This window comes from Crotalus tigris, unplaced genomic scaffold (genome assembly GCF_016545835.1).
Source record: "Crotalus tigris isolate CLP2741 ecotype Arizona unplaced genomic scaffold, ASM1654583v1 scf7180000017663.5292952, whole genome shotgun sequence".
NCBI classification, from domain to species: domain Eukaryota; kingdom Metazoa; phylum Chordata; class Lepidosauria; order Squamata; family Viperidae; genus Crotalus; species Crotalus tigris.
This window is the reverse complement of record NW_024096550.1, coordinates 4,028,728-4,043,885: the sequence shown is the minus strand read 5'-3', so window position 1 is coordinate 4,043,885 and position 15,158 is coordinate 4,028,728. Positions and strand designations below refer to the sequence as shown.

At 39.3% G+C, this 15,158-nt stretch overlaps 1 protein-coding gene across 2 annotated transcripts in view; it reads right to left on the bottom strand.

Moving 5' to 3' along the window:
• Positions 1–8,942, bottom strand: part of TBC1D12 (TBC1 domain family member 12) — a 61,999-nt gene extending 53,057 nt beyond the window's left edge. The window contains exon 1 of one of the 2 annotated variants that reach the window (XM_039335994.1): positions 7,920–8,942. In XM_039335994.1, the coding sequence (XP_039191928.1) occupies positions 7,920–8,674 (755 nt within the window). In that variant the 5' untranslated portion in view covers positions 8,675–8,942. The remainder of the gene's footprint in view (positions 1–7,919) is intronic. The other variant, XM_039335995.1, reaches the window with a different exon arrangement.
• Positions 8,943–15,158: the final 6,216 nt, after the last annotated feature.

The window sequence follows — 15,158 nt, the reverse complement described above, 5'->3', positions numbered from 1 at the left end:
GACCTGCTTTATGGCTCTTAAATCAAGGACTACATGGGAAAGGTGGAAGGAAAACAAAGAGGACGACCAGCAGCAGGATGAATAGCTTAAATTACAGCAATGAGCATACCATTGGAAGACTTGAAAGTCCAGGTTACGAACAGATCAACATGGACAAATCTAACTATGTGATTACTAAGAGTCAGCAACAACTTGATGGCATGTAATCATCAACAATAAGCAAATAAAAAAGGGACCCAAGCATTATGAGCAGCAGTATGTAACATTCTGCATACAACAGTTCTATAAGGCAATTTATAATAATAATAATAATAATAATAATAACAACAACAACAAAAATAAATAAATAAATAAATGTTGGGGGGGACCTTGGAGGTCATCTAGCTCAGGCAGGAAACCCTATACCATTTCAGACAAATGGCTGTCCAGTCTCTTCCTAAAAACTTCCAGTGTTGGAGGCAGGTTGTTCCATGGTTAATTGTTCTAACTGTCAGAAAGTTTCTCCTTAGTTCTAGGTTGCTTCTCTCCTTGATTAGTTTCCATCCATTGCTTCTTGTCCTGTCTTCAGGTGCTTTGGAGAATAGCTTGACTCCCTCTTCTTTGTGGCAGCCCCTGAGATATTGGAACACTGCTATCATGTCCCCCTTCGTCCTTCTCTTTGTTAAATTAGACATACCCAATTCCAGCAACCGTTTCTTATATGTTTTAGCCTCCAGTCCTCTAATCAGCTTTGTTGCTCTTCTCTGGACTCTTTCTAGAGTCTCAACATCTTTTTTACATCATAGTGACCAAATTGGATGCAGTACTCCAAGTGTGGCTTACCAAGGCATTGTAAAGTGGTATTAATACTTCACGTGATCTTGAATCTATCCCTCTGTTAATGCAGCCTAACACTATGTTGGCTTTTTTGGCAGCTGCAGCACACTGCTGGCTCATATCTAAGTGATTATCCACTACGACTCCGAGATCCCTCTCAGTTGTTACTATTGAGCAAGGTACCCCCTATACTATACCTGTACATTTGGTTTTTCTTGCCTAAATGTAGAACCCTACTTTTTTCATCATTGAATTTAATTTTGTTAGATAGCGCCCAGTGTTCAAGTCTGTCCAGATCCTCCTGTATCTTAAGCCTATCTTCTGGAGTGTTGGCTATTCCTGCCAACTTGGTGTCGTCTGCAAATTTGATGAGTTCCCCATCTATCCCCTCGTCCAAATCGTTGATGAAGATATTGAAGAGCACTGGGCCTAGAACAGAGCCCTGGGGCACCCCACTACATACTTCCCTCCATGTAGATGCAGTTCCACTGAGGACCACTCACTGAGTACGGCCAGTCAGCCAGCTACGAATCCATCTGGTGCTGCTGCTGTCTAACCCACATTTTTCTATCTTATCAAGTAGTAGGTTGTGATCTACTTTATCAAATGCCTTATTGAAGTCCAAATAAATTATATTCAAAGCATTCCTCTGGTCCACTGATTTTGTCACTTGGTCAAAAAATGAATCTCTCTATCAGTGAACTTTATTATATCTATGACATAACCAGAAAATCAGTTTATTTTCAGTTAATATCAAAAACTAGTAGCTGATTTAGATAAAGAGTATTTATGTCATATAGATAGCCATCAATGGAGACCACAAATTTCTGTTGCAAAGCAAGACAGTTGTTAAGTGAGTTTTGCCTCATTTTATGATCTATCTTGTCACAGTTGTTAAGTGAATCTGGCTTCCCCATTGACTCTGCTTGTCAGAAAACTGCAAAAGGTGATTACATGACCCTGGAACACTGCAACACTGCACCGTCATAAATACATGCCAGTTGCTAAGCATCTGAATTTTGATCACATGACCATGAGGATGCTACAACAGTCATAGGTATGAAAAACGGTCATAAGTCATTTGTTTCAGTGCCACTGTAATGGTCACTGAATGAATGGTTTTATGTTAAGGACTACCTGTATTCAATTAAATATACATATACTAAATCTCTAACAGCAATTTTATAAACACTGTGGATTGAGACAAAGGTGAAACTGATACCTGTGAAAGTCATTCATACAGAGATAAGTATTACTTACATAAATATGAAAAAGAAAAAGAAATAAATCACAACCAGAAAAACAAGTTCACAATCAAAGTGAAACATTCAGTTTCAACTAAGTTACTAGGAGAACTTAAATTAAAATGACGTACAGCTAACAGGTACTTCTTGCCTATATTTGTACCAGTTTCAATTTGTGTTTATTAAAATATTAGATTTCTAAAACATCACAGCTGTAATAAAACATGCCGCAGCACATTGCAGCATTGCAAAATTCAAGTTTATCAACTTTTTAAGTAGGTTACTTATAGCCCTATTTCAATATAAACTTAGAGTAGAATGGAGACGTGTCTTTATACAATGTCTTCTCTATTCATTTTCAAATAAGTAATTCATAAAACACTTTTCTCTTATAGTATCAATAATGAAAGTACTCCATGTAAAAAACTACCTAAAGGACTGAACTATATTACTGCATTGCATTAACTCAGAAATAAATTCTCCTTGGTAAATGACTTTAAATTTATAGTTTTAGCAGCATATTTAGCACTATATAAAATATGTAACAAAAAGTATAACAATGTATGAAAGGTATGTCTGGATACGTTTATAATTTGCATTCAGCTGTTTGTCTTTCTTTACTCATTGGTCATTTTTGTCCAAATTTCACACGCAACTTACACTGAAGGGATTACCTCATTAGGTTACGAAATGTCAGCAAGCAAACAACCAAGCTCAGAGAGCATCTTAGGACTCCACAACTCAGACACTGCTACATCAAATACATTACTTCTAATGGGTAATGTAGCAGAGTGGTTATAAGTACTTAAAATACAATTTCAATTTTCAGATACAGTGTTACTGTGAGATAATCAATATTCTAACCCTTTATTAATACTGCTCAGAGATACAAGCTTCAAAAGAGGTTCTAGACCACAGCCTTAGCAGAAATGAAGCATTTGCTTTTCAATATAAAACTGACATTTCATGTTAAAACCAGATATAGCAACAAGTATCAACGAATTCAGGAAAACTTCAGATTTTGTAGAATTATAAAAGGTATAAAGTGATAAACCAAGCAAATATGTCAAGATGTGATTTTTATCGGTTCTCAGAATTAGGGTCAGATTAGATCCTCAGGATGCACTCTCAGCAAAGTCCATAGTTTACATGCCCTTTTAACAATATTTTGCATACCTTCTGAATTTCTTAAATGACTCTACAAGGGATACAGAATCAATTTTCCTTTCAGGAGGTATTATGCCAGATATCATTAGCAACTTTTTTTACTTGCTACTTGTCAAAGCAAAAAGTGAGGAATTGAGATAATTATCACAGAATCATAAAATTGGAAAGGATCCCTTATACCCTTACATCAAAGTATGTTCAGTGCAGAAACCCAAATTTAAGCATGAAACAGATGGCTGCTGAAACATTCACTTCTACCATCTTAAATTTTAAGTCTAATCTCACATTCAGCCAAAATCTGTTTGCCTTTATAATTAAGGCTATTATTCTGTATCCTTCACCTTGAGGCAATACAAAATAGGTCTTGACCTTTTTTGAGATCCCCCTTCAGGTACTTGGAAAATGCTTGCTGACACTTCCCTATCGGCTCTCTTTTCCCAAGACCTAGCCAATTTATTCTTTATCTCTTTGTAGAATTTAGTTTCCAGTGTTTTCATCATCCCTACTGCCCTCCCCCATTTTTTGCACCTGTGCCAGTTGTCTGTACCTTTTTAAAAATGTGATATTTGGAACTGGACATGTTCTACGTGGTCTCTGACTAATGAAAAAGAAGGAAGAAAAATGCAAACAAGAAACAACGGGACAACAAGGACAAATATATCTAAAGAAGAATTAGGGGAGAAATGTAAATAATAGATTACTGTTACAAAATTGCTGTTAAAAAAAAGGAGGAGCACACACTGTGTGTGTATGTGTGTTATGTTTTGTTTTGCCTTGTTTTGTTGGTTTAAAAAATAAAAATTAAAAAAAAATTTTAAAAAGAAAAAGGAACTATTTACTTCAAGTGATTGAAAAATTATGCCTCCACTGAGGCAATCCAAATTTGCATTTTTCCTTTTTAAAAGCCAAGTCATACTACTGACTCATATTTAATCAATGATGAAGCACAATTTCAAGATACTTTTCACATGAACACTAAGTAATTCAGGATTTAGTCTCTGCTGTCATACTATGAATCTCCCAGGCAAGACACATAATCAGGGTGGCACTGTGGTTAAGAGACCCATAGTGTAGGCCATCTTCAGCCTTAGGTGACTTTGGGTCAGTCGTTTTCTCTCAGCCTAATCTACTTCACAAAGTTGCCACAGGGTAAACAAGAAAGAAGCTTGAAAATTAAACTTGAATGCAGAAGCAAGAGTTCTACTCAAGAAATACAAACAGCTTTCACATGATTATCACAATCTTAAAAACACAGGAACTCAATTTTTACAGATATTATAAATAATTTTATTACTCTATTCATTATGATTTATTGATGTTTAGAAAATGCAGTTAGAAAAAACACAGACGACTTTGTAATGGTGAAAGCAGACATAAGAAAAAGCACAGATATAATTCTATAGTCTCTTATATCACTCAGAATAAATGGCACATCTCTGTAAATAGGATTAATAGTTCTCTAATGATACATTTTCTATATTAAGCTATATGAGGTAGTGAGCATTTCAGATGGAGAACTGTTTCTAGATAATTGCTAAAGGAGCAACTGGAAACAAATCAGCTATTCATGAATATTAAGACATGAGATACTTCCTCAACACAAGAATTACAATTCCGGCAAGTATTGTAAATTATATCAGATGTTTCAGCAGGATATTAGCTGGCTACTTCAAAAGAATCTGTCCACTGTCATTTCCCTTTCTCCTCTTCTCTCCCCATCTTCACCAAACAAAAGTTGAAGAAATAGATGATTTTAAGTTTATTAGATATGCTAAATCATGTATCAACAACATAGTGGAAGAGCTTTAAATACCCTACCACCTTACCTTTTAGCACAAAAAGGCCACAGTTGGCATTAAAGTTCTTGCTCTAAATAACTGCCACAATCCAGAAGCCATTCCACTGCACTGTGTCAGGGAGAGAAGGAATGCAGGGCCACCACCTATATTCTTCAAAAAAGTAAATTTCTTCTTTGATTCTCCCATATTAATGACTAGAGCCACTCTAGTGAGCTATTGCAGATAAGATTAGAATCCCTGTAACATTAAGAACTGATGCTTGAATGATCTTGTTTTCTTTTACATGCTCCATCTTGTTTTTCTTTTGTATCATGACTTTATAATAATTTATTGAACTTGAAACTGACTCTCAATAACTCTGGGTGGTTCATAATTACAACATTACAATAAAATCAACAAAACATAATGATAACAAATGGCAAGCATAATGAACAGTTTTACTCACCCACACTGAAGGCGTGGGTGAAGATCCAGGTCTTCATGGCTTTTAGATTGTAAACATCAAGCTAGAGACTCAAAAACTACCCATTTTTACTGTTTTTTTCCAGAAGCTTGGGAGCATAAATTTATATATTTATTAAATTTATCTGCTGCCTATTTTGCTATGGGGCTACTCTAGGCAGCTAACATAACAGACATTATATAACATAAATGTTATAAATAGCTTCAATGTCCAAGACACTCAATACTGTATTAGTATGTGATAGAATAAAATCCCTTTAGAAAAAAAATTAAAGTGGCTAATTCTTACTCCACCATTTCCAGTACTCATTAAGTCTTCCAGCATTATTGAAGCTAAGAACAAATAAGAATGCATTGGTCCTTCATAAAACTGAAAACACAATCCAATAATGATGTAAGGCAGGGGTGTCAAACTCAATTTCATTGAGGGCCGCATCAGCATTACGGTTGCCCTCAAGGAGGGTAGGTGGGTGTGGCCAGAGTGGGTGTGGCCTACTGGATGGGTGTGGATGGAGTGGGTGTAGCCTATTGAGTGGGCATGACCAGCTCTACATCGTTCACGTCAAGGGCACCTGTGGGGGCCTGGGCAGGAGTGGGACAGATCTGAGGATCACTGGCAGAAGGGAATGGGACCAGGGAAAGTGCCAAGGCATGGTCCACTGGAGGAGCCTCACTGCCTGCTGAAACCCCTCCGCTGGAGCCCATCAACCCGGATATGTGAAGTAGGCAAGGGCCATTTGCTGGCAACTTCCAGGCGATGGTGCATTTCTTCATTCCTCACAAAGGGTGACACTTTCCCAGCATGCACCCAGGGGGCGGGGCTGGCACAGCAGGGGTTGGTTCCTCACTGTTTCCAGACGGCCTTGTGGAGCTAAAACTGAATGTGTTTCAGCATAGATGGCCACCACAAAATTGTACATTGGCTCCCGGTCAGCCTGGGCCAGGGCAAAGGCAGTGGGGGCCGTTCCCTCACTGTTTCCAGGATGGCTTTGCAGGCCACATAAAACCACTTCAAGGGCTGCATTTGGCCCCTGGGCCTTGTGGTTTGACATGTCTGATGTAAGGTTTCATTCTTGAAAACTGCTCAATTTGGAGTATGCCATGCATATCTAAAGAACAGTCTAACTCTGCAACACTAGCCTATAATAGAATTATTTTCTTTCCTATTAGCCTAACCATTGTAAAGGCTTTAATTACTTATAGTTAAGAATATGAAAATAACATTTTGTATTACAGTGAAACATTGAAGAGGAGAATGATTAGGAAACATTAGTGTTATAAATGGTAGGGTCTCATTCTAACAGATATTCTAATGTACTTGTGCAGCTACTTCAGAGGCCTCAGAAGCTAATGATTTATCAAGGTATGTTCTTCTACATGTCACGAAAAACAGCTCCCTGCTTCAAAAAGGATCACTGAGAGATAATAGATGTTTCTGATTAAAAGGTTTGCCAATATTTTCTGGTATAGGCTTTAAGGAAATGTAGAGGTCAAATCCCCTAAATTCAATAAAAGCACCTTTTGCTTTCAAAATGACACATATAACCAAATGTGTAGCAACACAAGATGCAGCTATTGTAACAAGACATCTGATACAAAACATTATCCCCATTCTCCATTAATATGGCATTTGGTGCAAAACTAGAAAAATGCTATCCAAAGCATAAAATATGATTGTACCCCATTTACAGACAGAAATCTTTGAGTAGAACAGAGTTAAAATATTTTTAATAATGCACTCTAAGTTAAACAATTAATGCATTAGAATTGTACATACTTTAAGTGAATGCTACACTCAATAAAGTTAAGGACATCTCTCTAAAGGTTATACACGTTTAATTTTTTTTTGCCTTCAGAACTGGTTTATCAGAAATTAAGGGGCCGTGCTAAAGACATTCCTAAACATTACCTGCTAAGATTTTTCTTTCTTTCACAAGGAATTTCCTAGCCTAACATTTTTTAGCAGGCCATCCCTCATTCCATATCTGTCCTTTGCAGTGTGTCAGGGTACCCAGAAAGCTCTACCTGCTTGGGAGGAAAAAAAAGTGCAAATAAGGAACCTCACATTATCCATAATTCAGAGTCTTATTCACCTCTGCAAAGCCAAGTCTTTTAAGTAATAGTTAGACACTATCCTTCCACTGCAAGCCTATCTAACCCGAGAGGAAAGCCAGCAAGAATGGGCGGCTGCCACTACAAGGCTGGGAAGATCGATGCTATTGAGGATCAACGACTGAGGAGCCCAATCTGGATCGGTCACCGGGACCAGAGGTTTTTGCCTCCCAAGCTTTCGGACTCGTGCTGGAGCCTGGGAAACGTATTACTCGCCTTCATTCATAGAGCCCAGAATTGCACAACTCGGGTCTGCGGCACTCGTAACCGTACCTTTTCTCTACATGCACAAGGAAGGGGCACGATGAGTAATTTTTACCTCGTGAAAAATTCTGCAAAACTGGACCCGGAGATCCCACTCAGCCGTTTGGTCCGATCCCCTTGCTCTGACCCAGCGGCCGCAGTGTGGGCGCCGGTGGAGGGGGCGTCCGGAGGTTCCGGCGGCGGCAAGTGCACGGGGGCGCTGCGGCGGCGGTTCACCTCGAAGGTGTTTCGCGAGTTGAGGCTGATGTCCATGAAGGCCAAGGCGGGCAGGCAAGGGAGCGCCCTCGCCGGGGAAGACAAGCTCTCCGCCTCCTCGGGGGTGCCCGAGGAGCTGGAGGCGGCGGAGGAGGACGAGGTGGCGGCGGAGGAGGACGAGGAGGAGGTGGGCGAAGGAAACGGGGCCGAAGGCAGGGCAGCCCCCGCCAGGCTGCTCCCGCTCGGCGGCTCAGCGACGGCCACGCCGCTCAGGAACAAGGCGCAGCCGCCGTTGTGTAGCTTCTCCTCGCCGCGCTGCGGAGACGCGGGCGCCTCGGAGCCCGGCGGGCCCTCGCGGGGCGGCGGCGGGGAGAGGAGCAGAAAGCCGGCGTCCCCGTTGGTCATTCTCCCTCCGCCGCAGGCGTCCCCGTTGGGCGGCCTCTTGCCCGCCAGGTAGCGATGCAGTCGGTCCCGGGAGCCCTCTCGGCTCCCATCCCGCTTGTTGTCCGCTTCCGCATCCTCCTCCTCGCCCTCCGCCTCCTCCGCCTCCTTGTCCCGGCCTGAGGGAAGCAATGCTGCGCCGCCCTGAGCTCCGGCATCCTCCGGCCCCACCATTTGCCGTCGCGGAACTCCAGGGGAGCCAGCGGCCCGGCCCAGATCAGGAGGACGCGGGGAGGAGAACCGGCTCCTCACGGCGGCGCAGCAGGGCCCACCGGAGGGGAGAGGGCGGGGCGGCTGTTATTGTCGCCGAGCCCGCGCGTCTCCGCTCAACGCATACAGTTATGTGGATGGTCGTGGCGGCAGGAGCGGCCTAAAGGGGCCCGGCTCGCGCAGGCGCATCCAACCCCCTCGGCGGTCCCAGGGGCGGCCGATCATAGAGACTATTTCGTTGGTGCGGAAATGCAGCGTGTAAACATCCGGTGTGGTTTCGGGCCGCCCCGAGTAAGATTGACGGAAGCCTTTGGCTTACCGTATATTCTCTAAAAGCGCCGTCTACAAAACGGAGTTTTATGAAGGCGTTATGGTCTGGTAGAAGAACGCATCTCCTTTTTCTTCTTTTGAAAAAGCGTCTTGGAGACTGCCTTGTTTTAAGGAATCACCTCTGTTGTCTCTTTCCCATCTTCCCACGCTGACTGGGAAATTTTGGGAGTTGAAGTCCACAAATTCTAAAGTTGTGAAGTTTGAAAACACTGGCCTAACTTCTTTGTGGTCCGATGTATTTAACGACTTAAGTTTCTATGTGCACTCCTCAAATTAAGTTTCATTAAATACATGAAATTATCTTGTGAATAGGTATGCATAAGACTTAGATGAATTGAAAAGTTGCATATAAGAACATGTTGCCCATCCCGACAAAACATGATTTTGAGCTAGAGATGCACACCTTTTATTGGGCTGATGGTTAGAATCCTGTCAACTGTCATGGATATACAGACTAGGCTTAGATCTAGTTTAGATTTAGTGTGATATATATCTCCACTTGTAATGTGGACCCAGCCCATTATTATTCACATTTCTCCCAACAAATAAAACGGACTCACTTAGTTTACATCTAGGCAAGTATCATGGACCTACTGCTTCAGACTGCAGACCATCCTCATTGGCAATTGGCGTTTCAGTATTTCTCATATTAAAACAACACGTGCTAAATACTTTTTTTTAAATGTCAAAACTGGAGGAAGAAAAGCCTGATTAACCTTTCCTTTGATGTTCCAATTTTCTATTTGCAGAGACTGTTCTCTGCGTGCAAAATACTTCTTGTCTATGTCCTTTCCCATTCTAAACTGGTATTATATCTATTCTACCGTATCACCACTTTCATAATTCTATTTCTACCTCATTTTACTGCATGTGCAGTCCAGGATATAAACTCTATGGCATAGAGGTAATCATGTTCAAATCTCCTTTTAGTTATTATTTATCCCACGTAATTTGTTGTCCATCTGGCAATCTCTGATTGACCCACATAAATAATATTCTCATTCTTTAGCATATTCTATCTTGCCAACATTAGGGCTGGACCCTTATGGCTTTGACAGCACAAGTGTATCACATATCTTCAGATAACCTGAGTATAAATTCCAAGTGTATTGCAGGATGGGATCTTGTATAGGTTTCACTATCTCCTGAAGGGCTATAAACAATAAAAAAACTGATGGGGAATGGATGTAGAGCTATTATAATATAGTCCAAGATTTCCTGAAGAAATTAGGTTTCATGGTATCTATCCCTTCTGGATTTGTTATAAAAGCCATAGGGATATTCTTCTAATCTGTTTTATTCCTAAATATTTAGCTTCTTTATTTATTTGTAATTTGTATGGAAACTCTTTTCCAGGTCCCATATAGGTGGAGGATGACTGAAGTGTATTTTTTAAACACACAGTACATGATCGGAGCCCTTTTTTTTAGTCATCAAATATTCTAGAACTAAGCCTGAGATTCAATACAGAATTAGGTCTTAACAGCTTAAGTGAAGTGCTGCCTAATTTTCAGTTTATATATAACAAATGGTAGCAGACCATTGCTTAACAACCATTTGTTCAGCAAAGTTACAATGGTGCTGAATGAATTGTAGTTATGGCCTTTAGTTGAATTTGATCTATTTTTGTGTATCAGAAGTCAAATAGACAACATATGTGCAGTGCAAGAGCAGAACAGAAGACCAAGTATAAATAGCTTACTCATTCCAGGATCAGCTCTATGCCGCTGTGATTCTCATGGTGTACTTGATGCTGCTGTAGAACTTTGTTTTAGGTAAACCATTTTGCATAAACAAGATGGTAAAACTTTCCATGGGAAAAAGGTACCTTGATCTCTTTTCAGCTTCCCCTGCCTCATTCCCAGGAATAGTTCAGATTGTAGAATGCCAAACAAAGAAATATAATGTAGAATGCCAAACAAAGAAATATAATGTAAGGTCAAGATAAGCTAATGTTTTTCACTTTCCTTTGAGTTTTTGAGCCAATGGATTGAAAATCATCTTCAATTTCTTGTGGGGTTAGAAAATAGAAGAGGGGACAGTGTGAAAGAGATTATCAACTGTTTGATGCCAGTGACAGAATTAGATTTGTCTTCTTGTCTGTGCAATCAAGGACTCTCCTAGTAAAAGTTTTCCTGCTAATCCCATTAGAAGCTGAATCTTTCACATTAGTGAGTGCATGCTTGCTGTTGAAGCAGAGGTCCCCAACCTTTTGAGCACGAGGGACCGGGTTCCGTGGAGGGGGTGTGGTTTCATGTACTGCCTACATCCGCAGATGGGGCTTTGCTTGTTTGCATGGACTGGTTTCTGGCATGCCACGGCCCAGTGCCAGTCCATGGACCAGGAGTTGGGGACCCCTGTGTAAAAGGACTTTTAAAGCTATTACAAGGCAATTGCCTTATCTAGCAATATCCTATAAACCTGCCTATAATAAGGCTCTATAAAGTTTTTGAAAGAGATACAGGTAATCCTCAACTTCGAATCACAACTGAGCCCAAAATTTCTGTTGTTAAATGAGACATTTATTAAGTGAGTTTTGCCCCATTTTATAACCTTTCTTGCCACAATTGTTAAATGAATCACTGCAATTGATAAGTTAGTAACATGGTTGTTCAGTGAATCTAGCTTTCCCATTGATTTTGCTTATCAAAAGGTTGCAAAAGGTGATCCCATGACCTTGGGACACAGCAATGGTCTTAAGTATAAGTCAGTTGCCAAGCATCTGGATATTGATCACATGATCATGGGGATGCTACAAAGGTTGTAAGTGTGAAAAACAGTCATAAGTCACTTTTTTCAGTGCCACTGTAACTTTGAACAGTCACTAACTGTACACCACACTCTGCGTTTGGATGAAAAAGGCCTTTCCTTTTTCCTGTAAAAGTGGCTATATTATCTTGCCTCATAAAGGCTATAATTCAGACTTCCCAAAACTAGCTGCATATGCAGGCACAGAAACAGTCAGGAATAGACTTTGAAACAGGTATGGGAGCAAGCTTTGTAAATGATGCTCTGAGAAGAGGTGCTTTGCTGGTGCTAAAATGCTCTGCAATCAGTTGTTTTCATGCTTTTCTAGCTTGTCCTTAGCCCTGGTATTGGTGCTGATATTGTTAGACTATCAAATGTAAAGAGTGAAAGTTAATAGCTTACAACCAGAATTGACTTTGCTTGTCAGAAGGTCGCAAAAGGTGATCAAATGTCCACAGGACACAACGACTGTCATAAATATGAACCAGTTGCCAAGCATCTGAATTTTGATCACGTGACCAAAAGTTGTAACTGTGAAAAATGGTCATAAGTCATTTTATTCAGTGTCGTTGTAACTTTGAATGGTCACTAAATGAACTCTTGTAAGTTGAGGACTACCTGCATGCATCACATTTATTTTATTTTATTTTATTTTATTTATTTTCTATAGTCTCAAATTTCAACAAACAACTCTGGCAACTCACAATTCAGAAACAAATAATTACGACCAAAATCTTAAAAACAGCTTAAAATAATAAAAGCAGTAAAAAAAACCATTAAAACATTAAAACGCCTAATTCGAGTACACACAAGCAAGATATCTGGCCTGTTATTTAATAAAGCAACCATTGGAAACATTTGAAAATAGTGTTTTATGAGGTAAAGATTTCAGAAGAAAGGAGATGAGATCAGCTCAAAATTTCAAAAATCCAGCAAAAAAAAATAAATTAAAAAAACTGCCCTTTCCCCCCACAGTAACCTGACAGAATTTGAATGGCTGAGTTTGTTAAAGCATAGCATCAAACTTTTATATTGGAACTTTTCTTAAGGCAATTTTCTAAAGAGTGCACATTATTTGAACATGCACATGTATTACTATATTCAAGATATGAGACCAATATTTCCTCATAATATTTTACATTGCAGGGTGTATCCCAATGTAGAAATCAAAACAAGTTTATCCTGTCCTAAGCCAATCTTGTGTGACAAACTCAACGTCACCCGTTTTCTTTTGTTTATACTTCATCAAATATTTTTGTCCTGCATTTGCTCTTTTACCTTGGCATTTTGGATCTATTTGGTTTAATATTTCAAAGTTCTTTTTCCACAGGTTTATAACTGAACTATAAAAGTACGGTCCAGAAACTTGGCATACAGTATCTCCATCTCAAAGTTTAATATTTCAAAGCAAATTTGAAAACATTCAGTTGCTTGCAGGATAATGCTTAGAAAGGTTCCAGGATTTTTGTTTTTGTTCCACTATTGTGCCTTTCATAACTCACTATGATTTATATCTCGAGGTCCCTTTAGAAGATGTAGCATTAAACCAGGTGTTTTAGGAATCTGAAAAGATCTGTAAGTAGAACCAGCGCTCAGCAATAGAGCTCTTGGTTCACATGTAAAAGGTCTGTATTTCAATTAGTGTAATTTCCAAGGTGGTGATGAGAATATGCCTCTGTAATATAATTTGTGATGATTACCAGCTTCCACACTGCTTGCAGAATGAGGTAGTAGCTTCAGGCAGCCAATATCAGTGCCTCGAAAGTAAAATCAAAGTTTTCTTCAAAGTGAGCTCCATGAAGGCTCACAAATTATTAAATCTTGTTGTATTTAAACTTATACTCATGTAGAGAGTTGCTTAAGATTTTCTGCCCTAGCTCAGAACTTCAGAGATCCTGTTTTGCAGGATTTGTTAATTAAGTTATTATTTTAGTCCTTTTAACAAGTAAAGGAACTGCAGACTAGCACCTGGTAGAGTAAAAATGTCAGACTTGATGCCATGATGGATCATGATCACAGTCACAATCATGAAACCTCTTCCCTGCGATACTCTGTGAAAGCAAAAACTGAATGTTGAAGAAGCAGAAAAGAAAGAGTATTGACACTTTTGAAGTTTGATGTTGGAGAAGAATCCTGCAGAATACCCTGGAGTTAAGCAAATGATGTTAGATCAATCCAGAGTTCTTATTTGAGAAAAAAATGACCTGGCTTAAATGATATATTTTGGTTCATTAGCTCCCCTGTGAAATCCATAATGCTGGAAAAGATTTAAGAGAAGAGGATGGCCCCCAGCATGGTAGTAGTTATGGATATACTGAAGGTTGAAGTTAGATCACTATAGAGAAAATCTATCAATATGGTCACTAAGAGTTGATATTGACCTGATATCACAATTATTTTTAACAAAGATTTCAAGTAATTTAAAACTCAATAGAAAATAAAATTAGTAGAATTAACACAATGGAATTATAAAGATCGAACTAAACATAGTTAATAGCAGCAGATATGTAAATGATTAAGGAAATGTATGTATTAGGCACATATATTTCCTTAATCATTAAGAAAGCTGCCTCTCTAATAGCTATGAGGTAACCTCGGAAGGAATGACTCCTGAAAGATCTCCATTTAAACAACAGGAATACCTCCCTGTTTAGTTTCTATTATGGTTGTTCATAATCAACAAAGCAGGGGTTTGTAGCTATGTTTAGCTTCCACAATAGCATCTGAATTACACAATCTGGGAATGATCATGGAAGGGAATAGATTGATTACAACACAGTGGTTTTCACTTTTTACTTCACTTTTGCTTCAAGTGAAACTCTGTTCCTAAAAGAGTGTTTCTTAGAAAAGAGGAAGAGGAAAAATACATGGCTGGAGAAGAAAGAGAAGGTGAACCAGATACATAATAAACAATATGACAAATTTGCTTATAAACAATGATAAATATGCCTGATCACATTAACTGGCTCACCTCTTCTCCTCAATATACCCCACCAATGGCAGCCACTGTTTAATATTTCTTATGTCATCTGCCTAGGAAACTTTCACCAGCCAGACAAACACAAAAATAAGCCTATTTCTTCCTGAGGTTGTGGTGGATAGAAATATTTAACAAACTCATATTTTTGATAATGACCATTATTGGAAAGGCAATAATGGTACAGAGTGGTACAGAAAGGGTCACTAGTACTATCAGACATCACTAAATAAGAAAAGCCGTTTTATCCTTGTTGTATCATTCCATTCATGCGCTCCTAAATACATATGGCTTCCAGATGTCTCCTATATTCGGCTCAAAGAAATCCATTATGTGTCCTATGTTTATAAAGTGTCCTAAGAAACTTTCTATAACTCTGTTAAACAAACTCAT